At 42.7% G+C, this 22,813-nt stretch overlaps 1 protein-coding gene across 2 annotated transcripts in view; it reads left to right on the plus strand.

Annotated features, from left to right (window-relative positions):
• Positions 1–22,813, plus strand: part of COL4A2 (collagen type IV alpha 2 chain) — a 300,203-nt gene that overhangs the window by 201,555 nt on the left and 75,835 nt on the right. For both annotated transcript variants that reach the window (XM_056555742.1, XM_056555743.1), the window contains exons 5-7: positions 18,035–18,169; positions 19,803–19,847; positions 21,172–21,288. In XM_056555742.1, the coding sequence (XP_056411717.1) occupies positions 18,035–18,169; positions 19,803–19,847; positions 21,172–21,288 (297 nt within the window). The remainder of the gene's footprint in view (positions 1–18,034; positions 18,170–19,802; positions 19,848–21,171; positions 21,289–22,813) is intronic.

Below are 22,813 nucleotides of genomic sequence, written 5' to 3' on the forward strand. Positions count from 1 at the left end.
TGCTGGGAGTTGTAGTTTTGCAACAGCTGGAGGCACACTGTTTGGAAAATACTGAGTTAGGTAACAGAACCTAACTGAAAAAGTACAACTCCCAGCATGCAAGGTCTGTCAGTGCATGCTGGGAGTTGTAGTTTTGCAACATCTGGAGGTTTGTACAGGGTACATTCTCACAGGCGGGTTTACAGTGAGTTTCCTGCTTCAAGTTTGAGCTGCGGCAAATTTTCCGCCACAGCACAAACTCCTAGCGGAAAACTCACCGTAAACCCCCGCCCGTGTGAATGTACCCTAAAAACACTGCACTACACTAACACAAAATAAAGGGTAAAACACTACATATACACCCCCTTACACTGTCCCCCCAATAAAAAGGAAAAAGGTATCCTACGGCAGTGTTTCCAAAACGGAGCCTCCAGTTGTTGCAAAACAACAACTCCCAGCATTTCCGGACAGCCACTGACTTTCCAGGTATGCTGGGAGTTTAGCAACAGCTGGAAGCACCCTGTTTGGGAATCACTGGCGTAGAATACCCCTATGTCCACCCCTATGCAATCCCTAATTTAATCCTCAAATGCGCAATGCACTCACTCACTTTGGAGCCCTGTCGTATTTTAAGGAAACAGTTTAGGGGCACATATGGAGTTCCGTACTCGGGAGCAATTGCGTTAAAAAGTTTGGGGGGCTTTTTCTCCTTTTACCCCTTATGAAAAGGAAAAGTTGGGGTCTACACCAGCCTGTTAGTGTAAACATTTTAAAAAAATTTACAATAACATGCTGGTGTTGCCCCATACTTTTTATTTTCACAAGAGGTAAAAGGAAAAAAAGACCCCCAAAATTTGTGTACGGAAATCCCCATATGTGGGCGTAAAATTTTCTGCGGGCGCACAACAAGGCTCAGAAGTGAGAGCGCACTATGTACATTTGAGGCCTAAATTGGTGATTTGCACAGGGATGGCTGATTTTAACGTGGTTCTGACATAAACGCAAAAAAAATAAATACCCACGTGTGACCCCATTTTGGTGATTTTCACAGGGATGGCTGATTTTACCGTGGCTCTGACATAAATGCAAAAAAAATTAAAACCCACGTGTGACCCCATTTTGGAAACTACACCCCTCACTGAACATAACAACGGGTATAGTGAGCTTTAACACCCCACAGGTGTATGACGAGTTATCGTTAAAGTTGGATGGGAAAATGAAAAAAAAAAAAAATTTCAATAAAATGCTGGTGTTACCCTAAAATTTTCATTTTCACAAGGGAAAATAGGGAGAAAAAAGCCCCCCAATATTTGTAACCCCATTCCTTCTGAGTAAGAACATACCCCATATGTGGATGTAAAGTGCTCTGCAGGTGAACTACATTGCTCAGAAGTTAAGGAGCGCCATTGGGCTTTTAGAGAGAAAATTTGGTGAGAATTGAAGGCACAATGGACTCCCTCACATGTGACCCCATTTGGAAACTACACCCTCCACATAATGTAATAAGGGGTACAGGGAACATTTACGTCCCACAGGTGTCTGACAGATTTTTGGAACAGTGGTCCGTGAAAATGAAAAATTTTATTTTTTATTTGCACAGCCCACTGTTCCAAAGATTCGTCAAACGCCAGTGGGGTGTAAATGCTCACTGCGCCCCTTATTAAATTCTGTGAGGGATGTAGTGTCAAAAATGGGGTCACTTGTGGGGGTCCACTGTTCTGGCACCACAGGGGGCTTTGTAAACGCACAAGGCCCCCGACTTCTATTCCAACCAAATTCTCTCCCAAAAGCTCAATAGCGCTCCTTCTCTTCTGAGTATTGTAGTGCGCCAGCAGAGCACTTGACTTCCACACATGGGGTATTTCCATACTCAGAAGAAATGGGGTTACAAATGTTGGGGGGCATTTTCTCCTATTACCCCTTGTAAAAATGTAAAATTTGGGGGGGAAATGAATTTTTGAGAATTTTTTTGTTTTCATTTACACATCCCGACTGTAACGAAAAGTTGTCAAACACCTGTGGGGTGCTAATGCTCACTGTACCCCTTGTTACATTCCTTGAGGGATGTAGTTTCCAAAATAGTATGCCATGTGTTTTTTTTTTTTTTTTTTTTTTTTGCTGTTCTGGCACCATAGGGGCTTCCCAAATGTGACATGCCCCCAAAAACCATTTTAGCAAATTCTGCTTTCCAAAAGCCAAATGTGACTCCTTCTATTCTGAGCATTGTAGTGCGCCCGCAGTGCACTTGACATACACATATGAGATATTTTCTTACTCGGGATAAATTGGATTACAAAATTTAGGGTGATTTCTCTCTTTTTACCCCTTGTAAAATTTCAAAAACTGGGTCTACAAGAACATGTGAGTGTAAAAAATTAAGATTTTGAATTTTCTCCTTCACTTTTTCTGCTATTCCTGTGAAACACCTAAAGGGTTAACGCACTTGCTGAATGTCATTTTGAATACTATGAGGGGTGCAGTTTTTTATAATGGGGTCATTTTGGGGTATTTCTAATATGAAGGCCCCTCAAATCCACTTTTAAAAAAATAAACTGGTCCCTGAAAAATTCAGATTCAGAGAGTTTCAAAGTAAAAAAAAAATACAAAATTTTCATCAAATTTTTGAATTTTTCACCAAGAAATGATGCTAGTATCGACAAAAGTTTACCACTAACATAAAGTAGAATATGTCAAGGAAAAAATAGAATCAGAATGAAAAGTAAAAGCATTCCAGAGATATTTAAGGTTATTAAAGTAGAATATGTCGCAAAAAAACAATCTCGGAATCAGAATGAAAAGTAAAAGCATCTCAGAGTCCTTAAGGTGAAAAAGGGCTGAGTTCTTAAGGGGTTAAAGGATTTGCTGCTGATGCCTTGGTGCCTTAAGCTTTCGAAAGTCTTGTGGTGTCCATGCCTCAGTGGGACAGATCGGTGTTGGCAGCTTATGGGGACAATTTTTGTCAGAAAGCTTTTGTGCTATGAAGTATTAGCATCAGCAATAACAGCTTCAGGATCAGTACATCTGTAACAGTACCATTCATAAACAATAATAATATGTGTCAGTCATAGTGTTTCAATAAGAGCATCAGCCATTGTCTATTTATGATAATGAAAGTTGTAGTATGTATAATAATGACTGTCATAGTCCATGTATAATACCAATTCCAGCAATAGTGCATATGTATTACCTGCTTTTCTGACCACATAAAATCCTTAGCTGCTCATTTCCTTTTCCTGGGATGAACTCTGTATTTGGAGATTAGCTCGTGAAAACAACCATCCTGTCTGATAAGAGCAGTATTTTCTTCCATACCACTAGGTTCACATCAATGTTAGGTGGCAAAACAATAGGACTTGCAAAGATGATTAGCTGAAGTCTATTAAAAATACATACATTTATGCACTTTTGGGTTATTTATTGAGTGTATATACCAGTAGAATGGTATGCATGTATACTGCAATAATTACTAAAATCCGGGGCAAAAAAGCCCCGGGCACAAGATCCCTTTACAGGGAGACTTCCCTAAAACTTAACTTTTAATGGTGCTCTTATAAAATAAATTGTGACCAAAATGTTAAAAGTTTATGTCAAGGCTCACTGTGGACTGATAACTGTGAATAGAATCACTGGAGTAACTGTATAGGGAACTGCAGTTTCCCTTTATCTAGGTGAACCTTGACAAGTTTAAAACAATGACATTTGCCCCCCTCTACTAGTTTTGGCGCTTCTATTCACAGTTATCAGTCTACAGTGAGCCTTGACATAAACTTTTAACATTTTGGTCACAATTTATTTCATAAGAGCACCATTAAAAGTTAAGTTTTAGGGAAGTCTCCCTGTAAAGGGATCTTGTGTCCTGGGCTTTTTTGCCCTGGGTTTTAGTAATTATCGTAGAAAGTGATCCCTGGCTTCCCTTAGGGACCAGTTGTGTGCATGTATACTGCCACATTGACGTGAACAGATGTGAACATAGTCTTAGATATCTGTCAAATAAATGGTTGTTTGGCTAAAAGTTCCCCTTTCCAAAAAGTGCATATTGATTTCAATAGAGAGAGATAGGATGCTGCCTGACAGTGTTTTCCTCCTAGGGTAAGGTCATGATAAAATCCAGTCTACAACTAGGAGTCAGCTGGTTTCCTGGGTCAGGCAGTTAAAACAGTAGATTTAGTCAACTTTTGGCACTTCTCTCCGCTTATTCTAGTGATTGGTCTGTACAGCCCAACCAATCAAAATGTTTGATATGTCTCTATGACTAGTCAAAAGTATTTTAAGTTACAAGGACACTTAAACTAAGTAATTTATTTTACTCATCGAAATATAAACCATTACTTACAACATTGGTAAATAAAAGTTGGTCGAGAATATTAGATAAATCCAGCTGAACCCACTGGGAGCTTCACGGGAGAGTATAGGCAGACTTATATTGTATTTCAACATACCTGATCCCTTTGCTCTCGGAGAGATTAGCCACTACAAGTGGAGTCTGACAGTGGCTTTCTTTCCTCCTCACTTTCATGCATTAGTATGAGGTAGTCATGAAAAAGAGCTGACTGTTGAATGTTCAAATTGCCGACAAGTCGGTAAGGGACAGCCTTATAAAAAGATCCAGGTGGGCATTTAACAGCCAACAACAATTCATATTTATATGTCCTATGTTTCTGTGTATGAAATGTCTCTCACTAGAACTTAAAGGGAAACTGACAGCTGGTTCACCCACACTAAACCCAATACAAAGGATTTTAGTGCAGGTAAACAAGATTTAAATGAGGTATAGATTGGTGCCACCATTCAGAAGATACAAGTATTGGGCTCTGTTGCTAATATTCTAATGCTAACCTTTCCGCAATGGAGGTGGGAGCCAGCATACAGGGTTTTCCTGCCTCAGTCCCCTCTGTTCCGATATGACCACCCACAGTCCGCTCACATGGGTGAACAGTCCTCAATGAATATTTATGGGGTGGGCAGGCATATGGCATATCGGCTCCTGCCTCCATTGCACAAAGGACAGTATTAGCATATTAATATATTATCTTTGTTTTTTGTGTTGGCAAACAGCAGAGTGATATTTTGCATACATTGTAGTATAGAATGCGTCAGCTCCTCTCTTCTCACTTATCAACATATTTTAGATTATGGGGAAGATTTATCAAAACCTGTTGGGGGGGGGGAGTTGAACAGTTGCCCATAGCAACCAATCGGCCTCTGAAAACTAAAAGAAGCAATCTGATTGGTTGCTTTAGGCAAATGGTCAACTTTTCCTCTCCACAGGTTTTGATAAATCTTCCCATGTGTGTTTAAACTATGGAGGGAATTTATCAAAAGTGGTTGTAGTATACCTCTTTTGTCAGCTGGTTTTCTTGTTTTGATTTTGGCAGATGTGCGCCAAATTTTATCAGTGGCAGACACACGTGGTAAATTTGGCATACATAGCATCCAATAATTGCTCTGCACAGGCACTTTTATAAGTTTGGGTTGGGGCTGTGCGTTTTGAGGGCTATTTGTGCCAGAACTTTTTAACAAGGTGATGCAACCCTTACTGTCAGTTGTATACAGTTCGGAACAGGCATACAATAATGCAAAAAAAAAAAAAAGGAATTCCTGCTACTGCTTAATATTGGGGACTATTGGAGCTGTGTTGAGCTGTGGGTCTGTCTTCTTATAGTGGGTGGCAGCAGGAATTCTTTCATTTATTGGACTGTGATCTATTTTTCTGCTTGGTTCCATTGTATTTTAGGACACTACATTATTTTTAATTGTATGTGTTTAAACCTTCTTTGTACAATGTGATCAATGGGAGACAAAATGAATGTTTGGTTATATACTTTGTGGCCAAATCAGATAAGATCCAGCTGGAAAACAGCACACAGCATGATAGGGAATGTCAGTACCATTATTTAAAAAGAAGGCTACCACTGCAATGCAATGTTGTCATAACCTATAAAAAGGATACTGTCATACAATATAAATGAATACCAGACCCTTTATGTAAGATATAATTAAAGAACATGTTTCTGACTTTGTTGGTTTCTTCCTTGTATTCAAAAACTGAAACAGGACTCCATTCCTAACATTACTATTCTTGTGTACGTATATAGGCTATATTACTGTATAATACGGCAGATTTTAGTTTAAGAATGTGGAAAAGCTGGGTGAAAATTCCATTGGCTGCAGTAATGAAATCCTTTAGTTCTAAGAATGCAGTGGTTCTTTGACTTAGCTTTGTTACATTTCTGTTTCACAGAATAATTTGAATTGTCACATTTACTTACTAAACATTTATGGAGTTTTTAACAGTTTGTATTAGTTAAGCATTGCAAACAGTCCAAAACCAATGTAAAAGAAAACATAAGTCAATAAACTGTACAGGCATCCAGACATTATTGGAAACAAAGAAAATAGACATGAAAGCAGGGCATGAGTATAACAGTGCCAGTGAGCAAAGTGGTCCAGACTTTGTAATGAATAGGGGGTGGCAGGGAGCTGGGGGTGTCCTGTGGTGCTCCAGGTTGACACTTGCAAAAGATAGGTGTTAATTCCGGGGGGTATAATGGGTTTGTCCTGTTGGGGAGTGTACATATGAGGGGGGGATCTACTGTGAGTTTCCGCCTGTGAGTTTAAGCTGAAGCGAGTTTTCTGCAGCATATTTTATTGACGTCAATGTAATCTGTTGTGGATTTTGCTATCCAGAAAATCCACCGTGGAATACCCACTGCGGCTTAAACTTGCAGCCTAAAAAACTCACAGTAGATCCCACCTGTGTAAATGTTGTGCATGTTAAAAACATATAAACTTAAAAGGGTACTCCGGAGGAAAACATTCTTTTTTTAAATCAACTGGTGCCAGAAAGTCAAATAGATTTGTAAATTACTTCTATTAAAATATCTTAATCCTTCCAGTACTTATTATCTGCTGTATAATTCAGATGAAGTTCCTTTCTTTTTGAATTTATTTTCTGTCTGTCCACGGTGCTCTCTGCTAACACCTCTGTCCATTTCAGGAACTGTCCAGAGCAGGATAGGTTTGCTATGGGGAATTGTTCCTGCTTTGGACAGTTCCTGACATTGACAGAGGTGTCAGCAGAGAGCACTGTGGTCAGACAGAAAAGAAATTCAAACTTCCTCTGTATTATACAGCAGCTGATAAGTACTGGAAGGATTAAGATTTTTAAATAGAAGTAATTTACAAAGCTGTTTAACCTTCTGGCACCAGTTGATTTAAAAAATTTTTTTCCTCCGGAGTACCCTATTTAAAGTGGTATCCCAGCACAAAAAAGGGGATAAGTGTCTGATCGCAGGGGAAAGTCCAACATGTGAGACCCAGAGGTCGGACTTTCCCCTGTGATCTCGAGAATGGGACTTTCTCTCCTTAATGGAATGGTGTTTCTCAGTATCTCCAGCACTCCCATAGACAAGAAATGGAGTGCTTGCTGACATGCCGCTTCATTCAACGGGGAGAGTCGGCTCTGTTCTAGAGAGTGCAAAGGGGTCACAGAGGTCGGACCCCCACCCCATTCCCCCCCTTGCAATCAGACATGCTTTTTTTGCCTTTTAAGTTGTATTTATTTTAAACATACACAATTAAACACTTAAATATAAAATATTGAATTATTACACGTGTTTCCATGTGTACATCTGGAAAAAACATGATATTTTGAGATTTAAAACTAGTTTAATCCCTGTTTAGAATTACAGTTTCCTATCTGAAAGGCATAGCAGTCTTACAGCACAATGAACATGCTTAGATCTTTTGTATTGTGAGCAAGTTGCAATTACCTTTGTCTCATAGAAAGAAAATAGGGGATCTTACACTTGCTCAGTTGCATTGTGGCATATAATCAATTGTAGGAAGTCATAATACAATGCTCATGCATTTCTGTGAGGCCCTACTGTTTCTCTATATGGCCTAGTGGTGTGCTATATTGGAAAACATGCTATGGGTGTATTATGAATGAGAAGCATTGCTTCTAGGGGATCATACCACTATAATACAGTGCAGAAAAGAGGCACCAAATTGAGTGCCAACAGCTCTGTAATTTGGTGTGTACTGTCTGTCTGCATATGGATCTCTCATGTACATAAGGCAAGACTGTATGACAACAAGAACTCTTGTCCATGTTCCCAATAAGGGCCAGAAGGTATAGCGACTCTAAAGAAGTTTGTAATAGTGCTTATTTTAGTTGAAGGAACTACCTTCTTTTGCTTTAGGGTAGGGTCACACGTAGCGTATTTTGCTGCATATTTTCCTACTCATTGATTTTAAAGGGTAGAAAAATATGCAGCAACAAATTCGCAGCAAAATACACTATGTGTGACCCTACCCTTAACACCTTAAAGACCCAGGGCGTACCTGTACACCCTGCGGCCCCTCCCCTTCAATTACACGTGCTCAGGAGCTGAGTGAGCGTCATAGTGGAGTGGTCCCAGCAGCCTCGTGGCTAATGCCGGACATCACCAATCTTGAGTTCGGAGGGTGCGTAGGTACCATTTACAACTAGGCCCTGAGCAGGCCTAAAGACCCCTAAAAACAATACAGTGTTATAAATACCGTATTGTCAATGGCAGTCCTATTACAGATATTGCAGTGGAGCTCTTTATTGAAGCTCCACTTTTTTCCTGTAATTTAAGTAACAAAATATTTTTTTATATTGTTGGTACAGGTTATTCTGCCACTTTAAATGTACTATTTTATTTAAGTTTTAAATAACAAAGCGTCTTCTTAACCTTTCAACATTTGCTTTTAAAATGTGTATAATGACATATTGATGCATACAAAATGTACTTCTGTTATATGTTAGGTAAAGTTGCCATCTGCTGGAAGAAGTCAGAACTGCGCTAGTAAATGCTTTATTATCCCTACTGTACAGTATTTTGTTATACAAAATTGATGCTATTTTATTATTTGAAAAAAAAGCACATTTCATCTAGTCAATTAGACACAATATAAAATTGAATAAATAAATATATATATATATATATATGTGTGTGTGTGTGTGTGTGTGTGTGTGTGTGAGTGTATTTAGGGAGAGAGAAAGAGATAGAGAGAATTTATTAAATCATACTTATGTGAAGGTGACAGCAGCTCTGATGTATGGTGTCTTACAAATTCCACGCGTCCTGTGCATATGGTTCTACTATGGGCATAAAATTAACATGGTTGTCTAATGACAAGAACTTTTGTCCATGTGCTCAATATATCTAAGAGCTTAGAGGCATCGGAAGAAGTGCCTAAAAGTAATAGTAGCTAAGTGTCTAAGCTTCCTTAAGTATTTGTGGTGTGTCATGTTTTTTTTTTTTATCAATAGTGGGAGTACAAATTCACTAACAATGATATTTGGATGATCATATGTTGCCATTATTGATGATTGTGGTTCAAACAAGGAAGGTTTTTTTGTTTTGTTATTTCTAGGGGGTGGTATACACATAATTTAACACTTTAGTGTTTTAAAAATGTAAATTAATTACGTTTTTACCCTATGCACTGACAGCCATAAATAATGTGTTCACTCTGCTGTAAGGTTGTTACAGGGATCATACACCAAGAAAAAGCAGACAGGGATACACAACCACTGTCAGAATAGTTTAGTGATGTGAAAGCCACCTGAGGAAGCTTATGGTAGCGAAACATATGTTGGGTTGTTATATGTCTGGTAAGGCTTGTTCTGACTCATAAATGCTGGGACTTTTATTGTAAGCTGCTATATTGTCTGTCTACCCTATTATATTGTTTACTTGTAGACATGGACAGTGCAGTATCCCTGCATGTTATCATCTATATATGATATCATTATTCTTGCTGTTTACCACACCTTATCATGTCATATAATTCATAGAAGTAATTACTGATGCCATACACTTTTAATCTGTTTTATATACTGGTTGTAAACTATTTAATAAATATTATGTAATTTTTTTGGACAAATTTGTGATAGTGTTTACATTTTGGGGTATTGTTGTTACAGGGATGTAAAATATGTCTATCTTAGTTACTGTTGTGTGATGTCTATTTAATATAGTTGTCACGATGCCGGCTGGCAGGTAGTGGATCCTCTGTGCCAGAGAGGGATTGGCGTGGACCGTGCTAGTGGACCGGTTCTAAGTCACTACTGGTTTTCACCAGAGCCCGCCGCAAAGCGGGATGGTCTTGCTGCGGCGGTAGTGACCAGGTCGTATCCACTAGCAACGGCTCACCTCTCAGGCTGCTGAAGATAGGCGCGGTACAAGGGAGTAGACAGAAGCAAGGTCGGACGTAGCAGAAGGTCGGGGCAGGCAGCAAGGATCGTAGTCAGGGGCAACGGCAGGAGGTCTGGAACACAGGCTAGGAACACACAGGAAACGCTTTCACTGGCACAATGGCAACAAGATCCGGCAAGGAAGTGCAGGGGAAGTGAGGTGATATAGGGAAGTGCACAGGTGAAGACACTAATTGGAATCACTGCGCCAATCAGTGGCGCAGTGGCCCTTTAAATCGCAAAGACCCGGCGCGCGCGCGCCCTAGGGAGCGGGGCCGCGCGCGCCGGGACAGGACCGAGGGAGAGCGAGTCAGGTACGGGAGCCGGGGTGCGCATCGCGAGCGGGCGCTACCCGCATCGCGAATCGCATCCCGGCTGGAAGCGGAATCGCAGCGCCCCGGGTCAGTGGATCTGACCGGAGCGCTGCAGCGGGGAGAGTGTAGCGAGCGCTCCGGGGAGGAGCGGGGACCCGGAGCGCTCGGCGTAACAGTACCCCCCCCCCTTGGGTCTCCCCCTCTTCTTAGAGCCTGAGAACCTGAGGAGCAGACTTTTGTCTAGGATGTTGTCCTCAGGTTCCCAGGATCTCTCTTCAGGACCACAACCCTCCCAGTCCACTAAAAAAAAAGTTTTCCCTCTGACCTTTTTAGAGGCTAAGATCTCTTTGACAGAGAAGATGTCCGAGGAGCCGGAAACAGGAGTGGGAGGAACAGATTTGGGAGAAAAACGGTTGAGGATGAGTGGTTTAAGAAGAGAGACGTGAAAGGCATTAGGGATACGAAGAGAAGGAGGAAGAAGAAGTTTGTAAGAGACAGGATTAATTTGACACAAAACTTTGAAAGGACCAAGATAGCGTGGTCCCAACTTGTAGCTAGGGACACGGAAGCGGACATATTTAGCGGAGAGCCATACCTTGTCTCCAGGGGAAAAAACGGGAGGAGCTCTTCTTTTCTTATCTGCGAACTTCTTCATGCGTGATGAAGCCTGTAAGAGAGAATTTTGGGTCTCTCTCCATATGATGGAAAGGTCACGAGAAATTTCATCCACAGCGGGTAGACCAGAGGGCAAGGGGGTAGGGAGGGGGGGAAGAGGGTGACGGCCGTACACCACGAAAAATGGGGATTTGGAGGAAGATTCAGAGACTCTGAAGTTATACGAGAATTCGGCCCATGGAAGGAGATCTGCCCAGTCATCCTGGCGGGAGGAAACAAAATGTCGCAAATAATCACCCAAGACCTGGTTAATTCTTTCTACTTGTCCATTGGACTGGGGATGATATGCAGAAGAAAAATTTAATTTAATCTTGAGTTGTTTACAGAGAGCCCTCCAGAATTTAGACACGAATTGGACACCTCTATCCGAGACGATCTGCGTAGGCAACCCGTGAAGACGAAAAATGTGTACAAAAAATTGTTTAGCCAACTGAGGCGCTGAAGGAAGACCAGGAAGAGGGATGAAATGTGCCATTTTGGAGAATCGATCAACGACCACCCAAATAACAGTGTTGCCACGGGAAGGGGGTAAATCAGTAATAAAATCCATACCAATCAGAGACCAAGGCTGTTCGGGGACAGGCAGGGGATGAAGAAAACCAGCGGGCTTCTGGCGAGGAGTCTTATCCCGGGCACAGATAGTGCAGGCTCGCACAAAGTCCACAACATCCGTCTCCAGAGTCGGCCACCAATAGAAGCGGGAGATGAGTTGCAGAGATTTCTTGATGCCCACATGACCTGCGAGATGGGAGGAGTGACCCCATTTGAGGATTCCGAGGCGTTGGCGTGGAGAAACAAAGGTCTTTCCTGGAGGAGTTTGCCTGATGAAGGCAGGAGAAGTGGAGATCAGGCAGTCAGGTGGAATGATGTGTTGCGGAGAGAGTTCAACTTCTGAGGCATCCGAGGAACGAGAGAGAGCATCGGCCCTAATGTTCTTATCGGCAGGACGAAAGTGAATCTCAAAATTAAACCGGGCAAAGAACAGAGACCACCGGGCCTGGCGAGGATTCAGCCGTTGGGCAGACTGGAGGTAGGAGAGGTTCTTGTGGTCGGTGTAAATAATAACTGGAAATCTTGATCCCTCCAGCAGATGCCTCCATTCCTCAAGTGCTAATTTAATGGCTAGAAGCTCTCGATCCCCGATGGAGTAGTTCCTCTCCGCCGGAGAGAAGGTCCTAGAAAAAAAACCACAAGTGACGGCATGCCCGGAAGAATTTTTCTGTAGAAGAACAGCTCCAGCTCCCACTGAGGAGGCATCAACCTCCAGTAGGAAGGGTTTGGAAGGGTCAGGTCTGGAGAGCACGGGAGCCGAAGAAAAGGCAGACTTGAGTCGTTTAAAGGCGTCTTCCGCTTGAGGAGGCCAGGACTTGGGATCGGCATTTTTTTTGGTTAAAGCCACGATAGGAGCCACAAGGGTAGAAAAATGTGGAATAAATTGCCTGTAATAATTGGCGAACCCCAAAAAGCGTTGGATAGCACGGAGTCCGGAGGGGCGTGGCCAATCTAAGACGGCAGAGAGTTTGTCTGGATCCATTTGTAGTCCCTGGCCAGAGACCAAATATTCTAGAAAAGGAAGAGATTGGCATTCAAACAGACATTTCTCAATTTTAGCATAGAGTTGATTGTCACGAAGTCTCTGAAGAACCATACGGACATGCTGGCGGTGTTCTTCTAGATTGGCCGAAAAAATTAGGATATCATCCAGATATACAACAACACAGGAGTATAACAGATCATGAAAAATTTCATTAACAAAGTCTTGGAAGACAGCAGGGGCGTTGCACAGGCCAAAGGGCATGACCAGATACTCAAAGTGTCCATCTCTGGTGTTAAATGCTGTTTTCCACTCATCCCCCTCTCTGATGCGGATGAGGTTATAGGCGCCTCTTAAGTCCAATTTAGTAAAGATGTGGGCACCTTGGAGGCGATCAAAGAGTTCAGAGATGAGGGGTAGGGGGTAGCGGTTCTTAACCGTGATTTTATTAAGACCGCGGTAGTCAATGCAAGGACGTAGGGAGCCATCTTTTTTGGACACAAAGAAAAATCCGGCTCCGGCAGGAGAGGAGGATTTACGGATAAAGCCCTTTTTTAAATTTTCCTGGACGTATTCAGACATGGCAAGAGTCTCTGGGGCAGAGAGAGGATAAATTCTGCCCCGGGGTGGAGTAGTGCCCGGGAGGAGGTCGATAGGACAATCATAAGGCCTGTGAGGAGGTAGAGTCTCCGCTTGTTTTTTGCAGAAAACATCCGCAAAGTCCATATAGGCCTTAGGGAGACCGGTTACTGGAGGAACCACAGAGTCACGGCAAGGGTTACTGGGAACCGGTTTTAGACAGTCCTTGGAACAAGAGGGCCCCCAACTCTTGATCTCCCCAGTGGACCAATCCAGGGTTGGGGAATGAAGTTGAAGCCAGGGAAGTCCAAGGAGAATTTCCGAGGTGCAATTGGGGAGGACCAAAAGTTCAATCCTCTCGTGATGAGATCCGATGCTCATTAGAAGGGGCTCCGTGCGGAAACGTATGGTACAGTCCAATCTTTCATTGTTTACACAATTGATGTAAAGGGGTCTGGCGAGACTGGTCACTGGGATGTTGAACCTGTTGACGAGAGAGGCCAAAATAAAATTTCCTGCAGATCCAGAGTCCAAGAAGGCCACAGTAGAGAAGGAGAAGGCAGAGGCAGACATCCGCACAGGCACAGTAAGACGTGGAGAAGCAGAGTAGACATCAAGGATTGTCTCACCTTTGTGCGGAGTCAGCGTACGTCTTTCCAGGCGGGGAGGACGGATAGGACAATCCCTCAGGAAGTGTTCGGTACTAGCACAGTACAGGCAGAGGTTCTCCATGCGGCGTCGTGTCCTCTCTTGAGGTGTCAGGCGAGACCGGTCGACCTGCATAGCCTCCACGGCGGGAGGCACAGGAACAGATTGCAGGGGACCAGAGGAGAGAGGAGCCGAGGAGAAGAAACGCCTCGTGCGAACAGAGTCCATATCTTGGCGGAGCTCCTGACGCCTTTCGGAAAAACGCATGTCAATGCGAGTGGCTAGGTGAATAAGTTCATGAAGATTAGCAGGCATTTCTCGTGCGGCCAGAACATCTTTAATGTTGCTGGATAGGCCTTTTTTAAAGGTCGCGCAGAGGGCCTCATTGTTCCAGGATAATTCTGAAGCAAGAGTACGGAATTGTACGGCATACTCGCCAACGGAAGAATTACCCTGGACCAGGTTCAACAGGGCAGTCTCAGCAGAAGAGGCTTGGGCAGGTTCCTCAAAGACACTTCGGATTTCCGAGAAGAAGGAGTGTACGGAGACAGTGACGGGGTCATTGCGGTCCCAGAGCGGTGTGGCCCAAGACAGGGCTTTTCCAGACAGAAGGCTGACTACGAAAGCCACCTTAGACCTTTCAGTGGGAAACAGGTCCGACATCATCTCCAGATGCAGGGAACATTGGGAAAGAAAGCCACGGCAAAACTTAGAGTCCCCATCAAATTTATCCGGCAAGGATAGGCGTAGACCAGGAGCGGCCACTCGCTGCGGAGGAGGTGCAGGAGCTGGCGGAGGAGATGACTGCTGAAGCTGTGGTAGTAACTGCTGTAGCATAACGGTCAGTTGAGACAGCTGTTGGCCTTGTTGCGCTATCTGTTGTGACTGCTGGGCGACCACCGTGGTGAGGTCAGCGACAACTGGCAGAGGAACTTCAGCGGGATCCATGGCCGGATCTACTGTCACGATGCCGGCTGGCAGGTAGTGGATCCTCTGTGCCAGAGAGGGATTGGCGTGGACCGTGCTAGTGGACCGGTTCTAAGTCACTACTGGTTTTCACCAGAGCCCGCCGCAAAGCGGGATGGTCTTGCTGCGGCGGTAGTGACCAGGTCGTATCCACTAGCAACGGCTCACCTCTCAGGCTGCTGAAGATAGGCGCGGTACAAGGGAGTAGACAGAAGCAAGGTCGGACGTAGCAGAAGGTCGGGGCAGGCAGCAAGGATCGTAGTCAGGGGCAACGGCAGGAGGTCTGGAACACAGGCTAGGAACACACAGGAAACGCTTTCACTGGCACAATGGCAACAAGATCCGGCAAGGAAGTGCAGGGGAAGTGAGGTGATATAGGGAAGTGCACAGGTGAAGACACTAATTGGAATCACTGCGCCAATCAGTGGCGCAGTGGCCCTTTAAATCGCAAAGACCCGGCGCGCGCGCGCCCTAGGGAGCGGGGCCGCGCGCGCCGGGACAGGACCGAGGGAGAGCGAGTCAGGTACGGGAGCCGGGGTGCGCATCGCGAGCGGGCGCTACCCGCATCGCGAATCGCATCCCGGCTGGAAGCGGAATCGCAGCGCCCCGGGTCAGTGGATCTGACCGGAGCGCTGCAGCGGGGAGAGTGTAGCGAGCGCTCCGGGGAGGAGCGGGGACCCGGAGCGCTCGGCGTAACAATAGTTTATCAGAAAACATGTTAATTTCCTTTGTTTTTGCACCATATTTTTTGTTAACTTTACCTAAAAAATAATATAGATATGTATTTATTTATTTGCAACTAGAATACACTGGCATATAGAGATACAATACCAGTACTTTACTGTATATCTGCAAATAAGAATATTATTGAGGTTTTATCAGAGGGTGTCCTTAGGTCCCTTGCCAGTAACACGAGCAGGAGAGGTGGAGTGAGTCAGAACAACAGACATAGTGAAATGCAAACAGAACAGGGGAAATGGGGACCATATACAGCAATAGACAGGACTGGCACCATTCAGAGGAATTGGAGACAACACTGGGCATTCTCTGTGACCTTTTAAAAGGTCATTCTACAGGGAGGGGGAGGCTGAGCTCTGTTGTGAATGGTAGTGGATTCACTGTTATCTCTTTGCTGTTATTCCTGTCTGTCTGTGGAAATGATCTGTACAGAACAACAGGCCTGAGATTAGTTTTAGGCCTAATGACCAGATTGAAAACTGCAAGGTTTTAAGATTATTATAACATATAGATAGTTAAATGGAAAAGTCGAAAAAACACCCAAAATTCTTAAGAAATAGGGTTAACCTCTAAAGGACATGAAACGTACATGCTCATAGTAAGTCAAGGGACTTTAAAGAAAGCTCAATAGCTGAGCTTGCTTCAATGCCAGTGAGAAATGGCTGCTATCAGCAGCCAGAACTCACCACTAATGCTAGACAATGATGATCACGTTGTTGTTCAGCATTAACCCTTTAACCACCGTATAGTTAATTGCAACATCTAAAATTGTGCTAAATTTGGTTGCAAATTAGCTTAGTGGGCTGATCAGGACCACCACAGTGAAATTGTGGGGTCCCAATTATCTGAGATGATGGACTGAGGGTCCCTACCTGCCTCTGTGCCATTCGAGCAGACAGAGCAGAGTGGTGACAAGGGTGTGATTACAGCGCAGTTGACGGAACTAAGTAAGTATAGCTCCCCACTCAGGGGACTACTTACAGGGACAGCGGGGGAGATTTACAAACGTCATATTCTCACCATCGCTTGGGGCAGGAATGTCCCCTGGGGATGGGGAGGATGAAGGTATTACCATATATTTAACGTGTTGCCACATGTTATGTATGGTAAAATCTGATGCTTTGTTTGTTCTCTTTAAAAGGATTATCCAGGATTAGATAAACATAACTAATTTCTTCTGTCATATTTTGTGTCATATTACAATTTAGCTTAATTTACTTCAATGGCACTGAGCTGCAATACCATGCACAACCTGAGGACAGGTGTGGCACTGTTTTTCTAAAGAATTGGCTCTGCTTTTTATTCCTGTATAACCACTTTAACATAAAAACTGATTTAAACAATAGGTCATTTTTTGATGACACATTCCTTTTAGGAGCCCCATGCTGCCAGACTAAAAGACCATTTTTAGTTTGGCTGCCGTCACCACAAAATCCAAAAGGTCAGACCTTTAGCGCAGTATGGAGGGCGTTTACTAGTAAAACAAATGTCGTTTTTGCCACCTTCTCCACATGACTGGCAGCTGAGAGTGACATTAAATTACAAAATGTTTAAGACAGCAACAAGCAAGTGCAGGAACACATATCGATGTAAGTGTGCTTGAAGAAACTCACAGAAACACACAACACAGAAACAAGGAGAGTCTATGTACGAATAGTCTGTAATCTGCCATTAAACAGCCTAACAGCCATTAAATAGCTCTAATTTCTAGTGAAAACAATTTAATGTTATGATTTATGAATAATAACCTAGTGGTTCATAGATGCAGTGCAGTTGACACAATATTTTATTGCAGTTCATTGAGCAGGTGATTTTAATGTTATGTTTATTAGGAGTATCATGAACTATGACTTTTACTCATTAATTTATATTGTCCCTTCAAAGACATTTTTACAATCTGTGAAGAAAAAAAACAAAAAAAAAAACAATGCAGCAGTGTCCTGTGTCATTTCTTCCACTGGCCTGTACACAGGATGAAAACGCTATGCAGAGAGCAGCAGTGCGCCTTGGCACCTACCTGACTGTGCCAGCTGCTAATGTTGGGCCTGCTCTTAATGTTTAGACAGCTTGTCTAGTTTGCCTTATGTGTGAGTCTAATCAATTTTTACTTTATCCTTTATTTTTAGCTATATTTTTAACTATTATTTAAATAATGATAGGATTTGTAAAAATAATTGCTAGTTCTCTGAGAAGCAACATATAAAACTATTTTATGGTAATAATTACATTTCTCCCTAAATGTATCTACACTATTTTTTTAATTATGTGTATTAGTTTTCTGTTTTTATTTTTTCCTAGTGGTTGTGAAGATTTGTGTATATATTAAATTGTATGGTCAATTTGTTTTAAATATTTTTCTTTTTCTTCATGCAGGGGCAACCAGGACCACTTGGTGGTCAAGGCGTCTCAGGACCGCCAGGACTAATTGGAATAGAGGGAATACCAGGTCGTAAAGGAGACAAAGGTGAAAGAGGCCATCCAGGGGTCACCGGTCCTCTTGGAGATAAGGTAAAAGTGAACACTATCATTACAGAATTTATTTTCAGCAGGGGTCAAGTCCTAGGAAAAAAGTGTGGGAACTTACCCAAGAATTCTACTCAAGGGCTGGACCTGCAGACTCCTGCTGATGAAAACAGTGTTCCTTCTGTGGAAAAAGTGCAGGAACTCCGTTCCCATGCATTCCTGCAGGACAGGAGCCCTGCTTTTAAGTATTTGTTTAGTGTTAAAATAAGTGTATTACTTTTGTATAACATCTAGTGGTCACACAGTGCACAGCAGGTAAATACACGGGTGCTGCACTCACATCATGCATGGCAGGTCCTGGCTGCTATCAGCAGCCAGGTATCCACATGAAGTGGCGGATAACAGCATCTGCATCTGCGGCAATTCGCTGGTTCTGGTTTGCTCGCCCACAGCGTGGCCGTGGGGATCAGATCTGCCAAGATAGCAGCCGGAGGTCCTCAAGGAGCCCAGAGAAGTAGATCGCAGATAACACTGATCAGTGCTGTTGCAAAAAATAGTCCCCTGTGGGGGCTTAAATACTGTAAATAAAAAACAAAAAAAGTTTTAATAAAAGTAAATAAGCCCCTCCCCAATAAAAAATAAAATCCCCTCTTTTCCCATTGTTTAAGAAAAAAAAAGTTAAAAATTAAATCCACATATTTGGTATTGTCGCATGCAGAAATGTCTGATCTGTTAAAACATTATGTTAATTATCCTGTGAACGGCATAAACGTAAAAAAATACTGAAGTCCAAAATTGCTAATTTGGGGTCACATAAAAATTATAATAAAAAGTGATCAAAAGTCACATATATGCAAAAGTGATGCCGATGAAAATTACTGATAATGGAGTAAAAAAAGGGGCCATCATACAGCCCTGTATATGTAAAAATTAAAAAGCTATAGGGGTCACAATTTTAAACATACTACTTTATTAAAAAAAAAAGTTTGAGTTTTTTTGTTTGTTTTGTTTTCTTTTAAAGTAGTGCAATAATAGAAAAGTGTGTAAACATGGGTATCATATTAGTTGTATTGACCCACAGAATAAAGGGATCATGTCAGTTTCAGCAGCCAGGTACCCACATGTAGTGGCGGATAACAGCATTCATGCTCGGCCGCAGCGTGGCCATGGGGATCAGATCTGCCAAGATAGCAGCCGGAGGTCCTCAAGGAGACCAGAGAAGTATAAAGGGAACATGTCAGTTTTACTATAAAGTGTGTAAAAGCACCCCCCCCCCCCCCCCCCAAAAAAAAAGTTGCCCCAAGGGTCCCATCTCTACATGGTGGATGGAGAACATGTTTTTATCAAAAAGTGCAATTGTTGATCCAGAGTGCTGCTGAGAACTTTTAGTGGCCATGCATGATTTTTTTTTTGTTTGATATGATTGTAAATCAGCCCTTTTCTGCTGTAAATCGAAGGTACAGCAGTTCCATTAAGAAGTGATTCCAAAAAGAAACAAAGCATAATACATAATAAATGCATATAAAATGATTTGTTTTAAAAAAGTAAAATGCTTATTATTTATTTTAAACAAGCTATACTTTGGTAACAGTTTTCCTTACAGATGTTCAAATCTATATGATTCTGCTAACTTATCTAGAAAAACTTTTGGCTAACAGAACTTTTTTTTTCCCTTCAGGGCCAAAGTGGTGTCACAGGGTTTCCAGGAGCCAATGGTGTACCTGTACGTACAAGATTTTTTAAATTACCGTATTTATCGGCGTATAACACACATATTTTAGACAAACATTTTTAGCCTAAAGTCTATCTGCGTGTTATACGCCGATACACTATTTCTGGCCCCCACAGAAGCTGCTGCAGTTCAATTATTAAAAGTGGGCGCATTAAATCAATGAACTGCAGCAGCTTCTGCTGGACCAGAGTCCCGTTGCTGCTGCCCGATTCCCTCCCCGATCCCCGGTTTTATAGTTGCCTGTCATGGGGACCGCGCTCCTTCAAGCTCTGGCAGCATCCTGCGCTGTTGCTATACACTGTGTACTGACGAGTGACGTTCTCAACGCGACGTCACTGTCAGTGCGCGGTGCACCGTGACAGCTCAGGACGCAGCCGGAGCTTGAAGGAGCGCGGTCCCCATGACAGGCAACTATAAAACCGGGGATCGGGGAGGGAATCGGGCAGCGGGACTCTGGCCCCGCAGAAGCTGCAGCAGTTCATTGATTTAAAGCGCCCGCTTTAAATCATTGATCTGCAGCGGTTTCTGCTGGGCCAGAAACAGTTTATCGGGGTACAACACGCACACACATGCACCCTCATTTTAACAATGATATTTGGGTAAAAAAACAGTTTTTACCCAAATTTCCTTGCAAAAATGAGGGTGCTTGTTATAGGCCGGTGCGTGGCATACCCCGATGTATGTTTTAAGGGTTTTTTCATGGTAAAATAGGAAATCAATAGCTAATCAGTGGGTTGGCCCCACACAGTACCCCACTGCTCAGCTGTTTGGTCCAGATGCAGTGCCAGAATGAAACAGTGTATAGTAAACAGTGTATAGTGTGGTAGTGGTGGTGCCGGTTTACTGTTCCCAAATGAATGACAGCTGTGCTGAAGTAACCTAGAACCACCACTTCACCATGTATGAAGCCAAAACTTCTAGCTCTCATTAATTGTTTAATTCCTGCTGATCAGCAATTGATGGCCTATCCTGTGAATAGGCCATCAATAATGTTACCCTGAAAAACTCATTTAATTTTAACACTTAAAGGGGTTGTGCGCTGCCCTAATTTTCGGAGTTTTCGGCTGTCACGCCCCCTTCCCATAGACTTTCGTTGAGGGGGCGGGCGAGACGTCGCGGGGGGCCAGGCGTGACGTCACGCCCAGCGGCTGTGAACATGGAAGCCCGCACACAGCGTTCGGAGTAATGAACTTCCGGACGCTGTGAGCGGAGCTCCGAAAGTCAGGGCAGCGCACAACCCCTTTAAAACTAATGCATTTTGTATAGCGATGCTAATTGTGTTAAGTAAATTTTTTTTTTACATTTTAATACTCAGGGTCACGTAGGACAAGGAGGACCCAGAGGAAAGCCAGGATTGGATGGTTGCAATGGAACAAAGGGCGATGGTGGGGAGCAGGGGTCAAGAGGTCCAAGTGGTCCTTCAGGTTATTCTGTAAGTAACATAAAATTTTGGAATAATTCTTCATGTCTTTTCAGAAATCAGAAAGAATAACATTTAGTGCAGTGTATGAACCCCAACAACTACAATAGTTATTATTACAATCTAGCTGCCTAACCCCAGTGTAAATAGAATGTAAATTTATGTGGTTGTCTTTTATAGAACTCTGTCAGCCTGATTCTTCTGACGTGAAAGGGGACTGAGTTGAGTGCCTCAATTTCACAAAAAAATTTTTTAGCACTGGGACCTGAAGGCAGGAATCTTTCTTATTGCACTTGGTTTCCAATGGAAACCTGTAATTCTGCAAAAGCACCAAGGGCCTTCAATTGTCTTCTGCAAGAAAGGAGCGTGTTATGAGGACATCTGTATGCAGACATAAGATCATGATTATTTGTATTAGTGCATAGAGAGCAATGCCATGGTAACACAAATCATGTTATGCCAGCTTATAGTAAAAGTTTCAATAAAAAAATAATAAGCATTTCAAATAAAAATTTAAATTCTTACCCCAGCTTTATCCCACCCACACCACCAGGGGCCATCTTCTGTGAAATGGACACATTTAACATGGATGTTATTAACCCATATAATATTGCTTACATATAACGGGATGTAATCCCCTTTTGTGTGTGTGTGTGTGTGTGTGTGTGTGTGTCTCTCTCTTTGGTTTTAGTATGAAAAAATATATGTGTTTGGTATCCTTAAGATGTTTTTTTTAAAACCAGAAAAAGGGGAAAAAATATATATGGCCAAAGTGTAAGAAAAAAACTATTCACCTTTTACTGCAGGAGTTCACAGCCTTTTCTAATCATGGGGTCACATTGCCACTCCAAAGTTATTCTCATCTAAGATAATTATGCATCTCAAATTAAGTATTTCTCACAGAAAAGGATTGCAGTAACACATGTTTTGCTATACACATGTTTATTCCCTTTGTGTGTATTGGAACTAAACCAAAAAAGGGGAGGAAAAAAAGCTAATTGGACATAATGTCACACCAAACTCCAAAAATGGGCTGGTCAAAATTATTGGCACCCGTAGCTTAATATTTTGTTGCACACCTTTTGGAAAAAATAACTGAAATCAGTCGCTTCCTATAACCATCAATAAGCTTCTTACACCTCTCAGCCGGAATGTTGGACCACTCCTCCTTTGCAAACTGCTCCAGATCTCTCTTATTGGAAGGGCACCTTTTCCCAACAGCAATTTTAAGATCTCTTCACAGGTGTTCAATGTGATTTAGATCTGGATTAATTGCTGGCGACTTCAGAACTCTCCAGTGATTTGTTGCCATCCATTTCTGGGTGCTTTTTGACATATGTTTGGGGTCATTGTCCTGCTGGAAGACCCAAGATCTCGGACGCAAACCCAGCTTTCTGACACTGGGCTGTACAGTGCGACCCAAAATCTGTTGGTAATCTCAGATTTCATGATGTCTTGCACACATTCAAGACACCCAGTGCCAAACGAAGCAAAAAAAAAAAACATAATTGAACATCCACCATATGTCACTGTAGGT

This window comes from Hyla sarda, chromosome 2 (genome assembly GCF_029499605.1).
Source record: "Hyla sarda isolate aHylSar1 chromosome 2, aHylSar1.hap1, whole genome shotgun sequence".
Taxonomy (NCBI): domain Eukaryota; kingdom Metazoa; phylum Chordata; class Amphibia; order Anura; family Hylidae; genus Hyla; species Hyla sarda.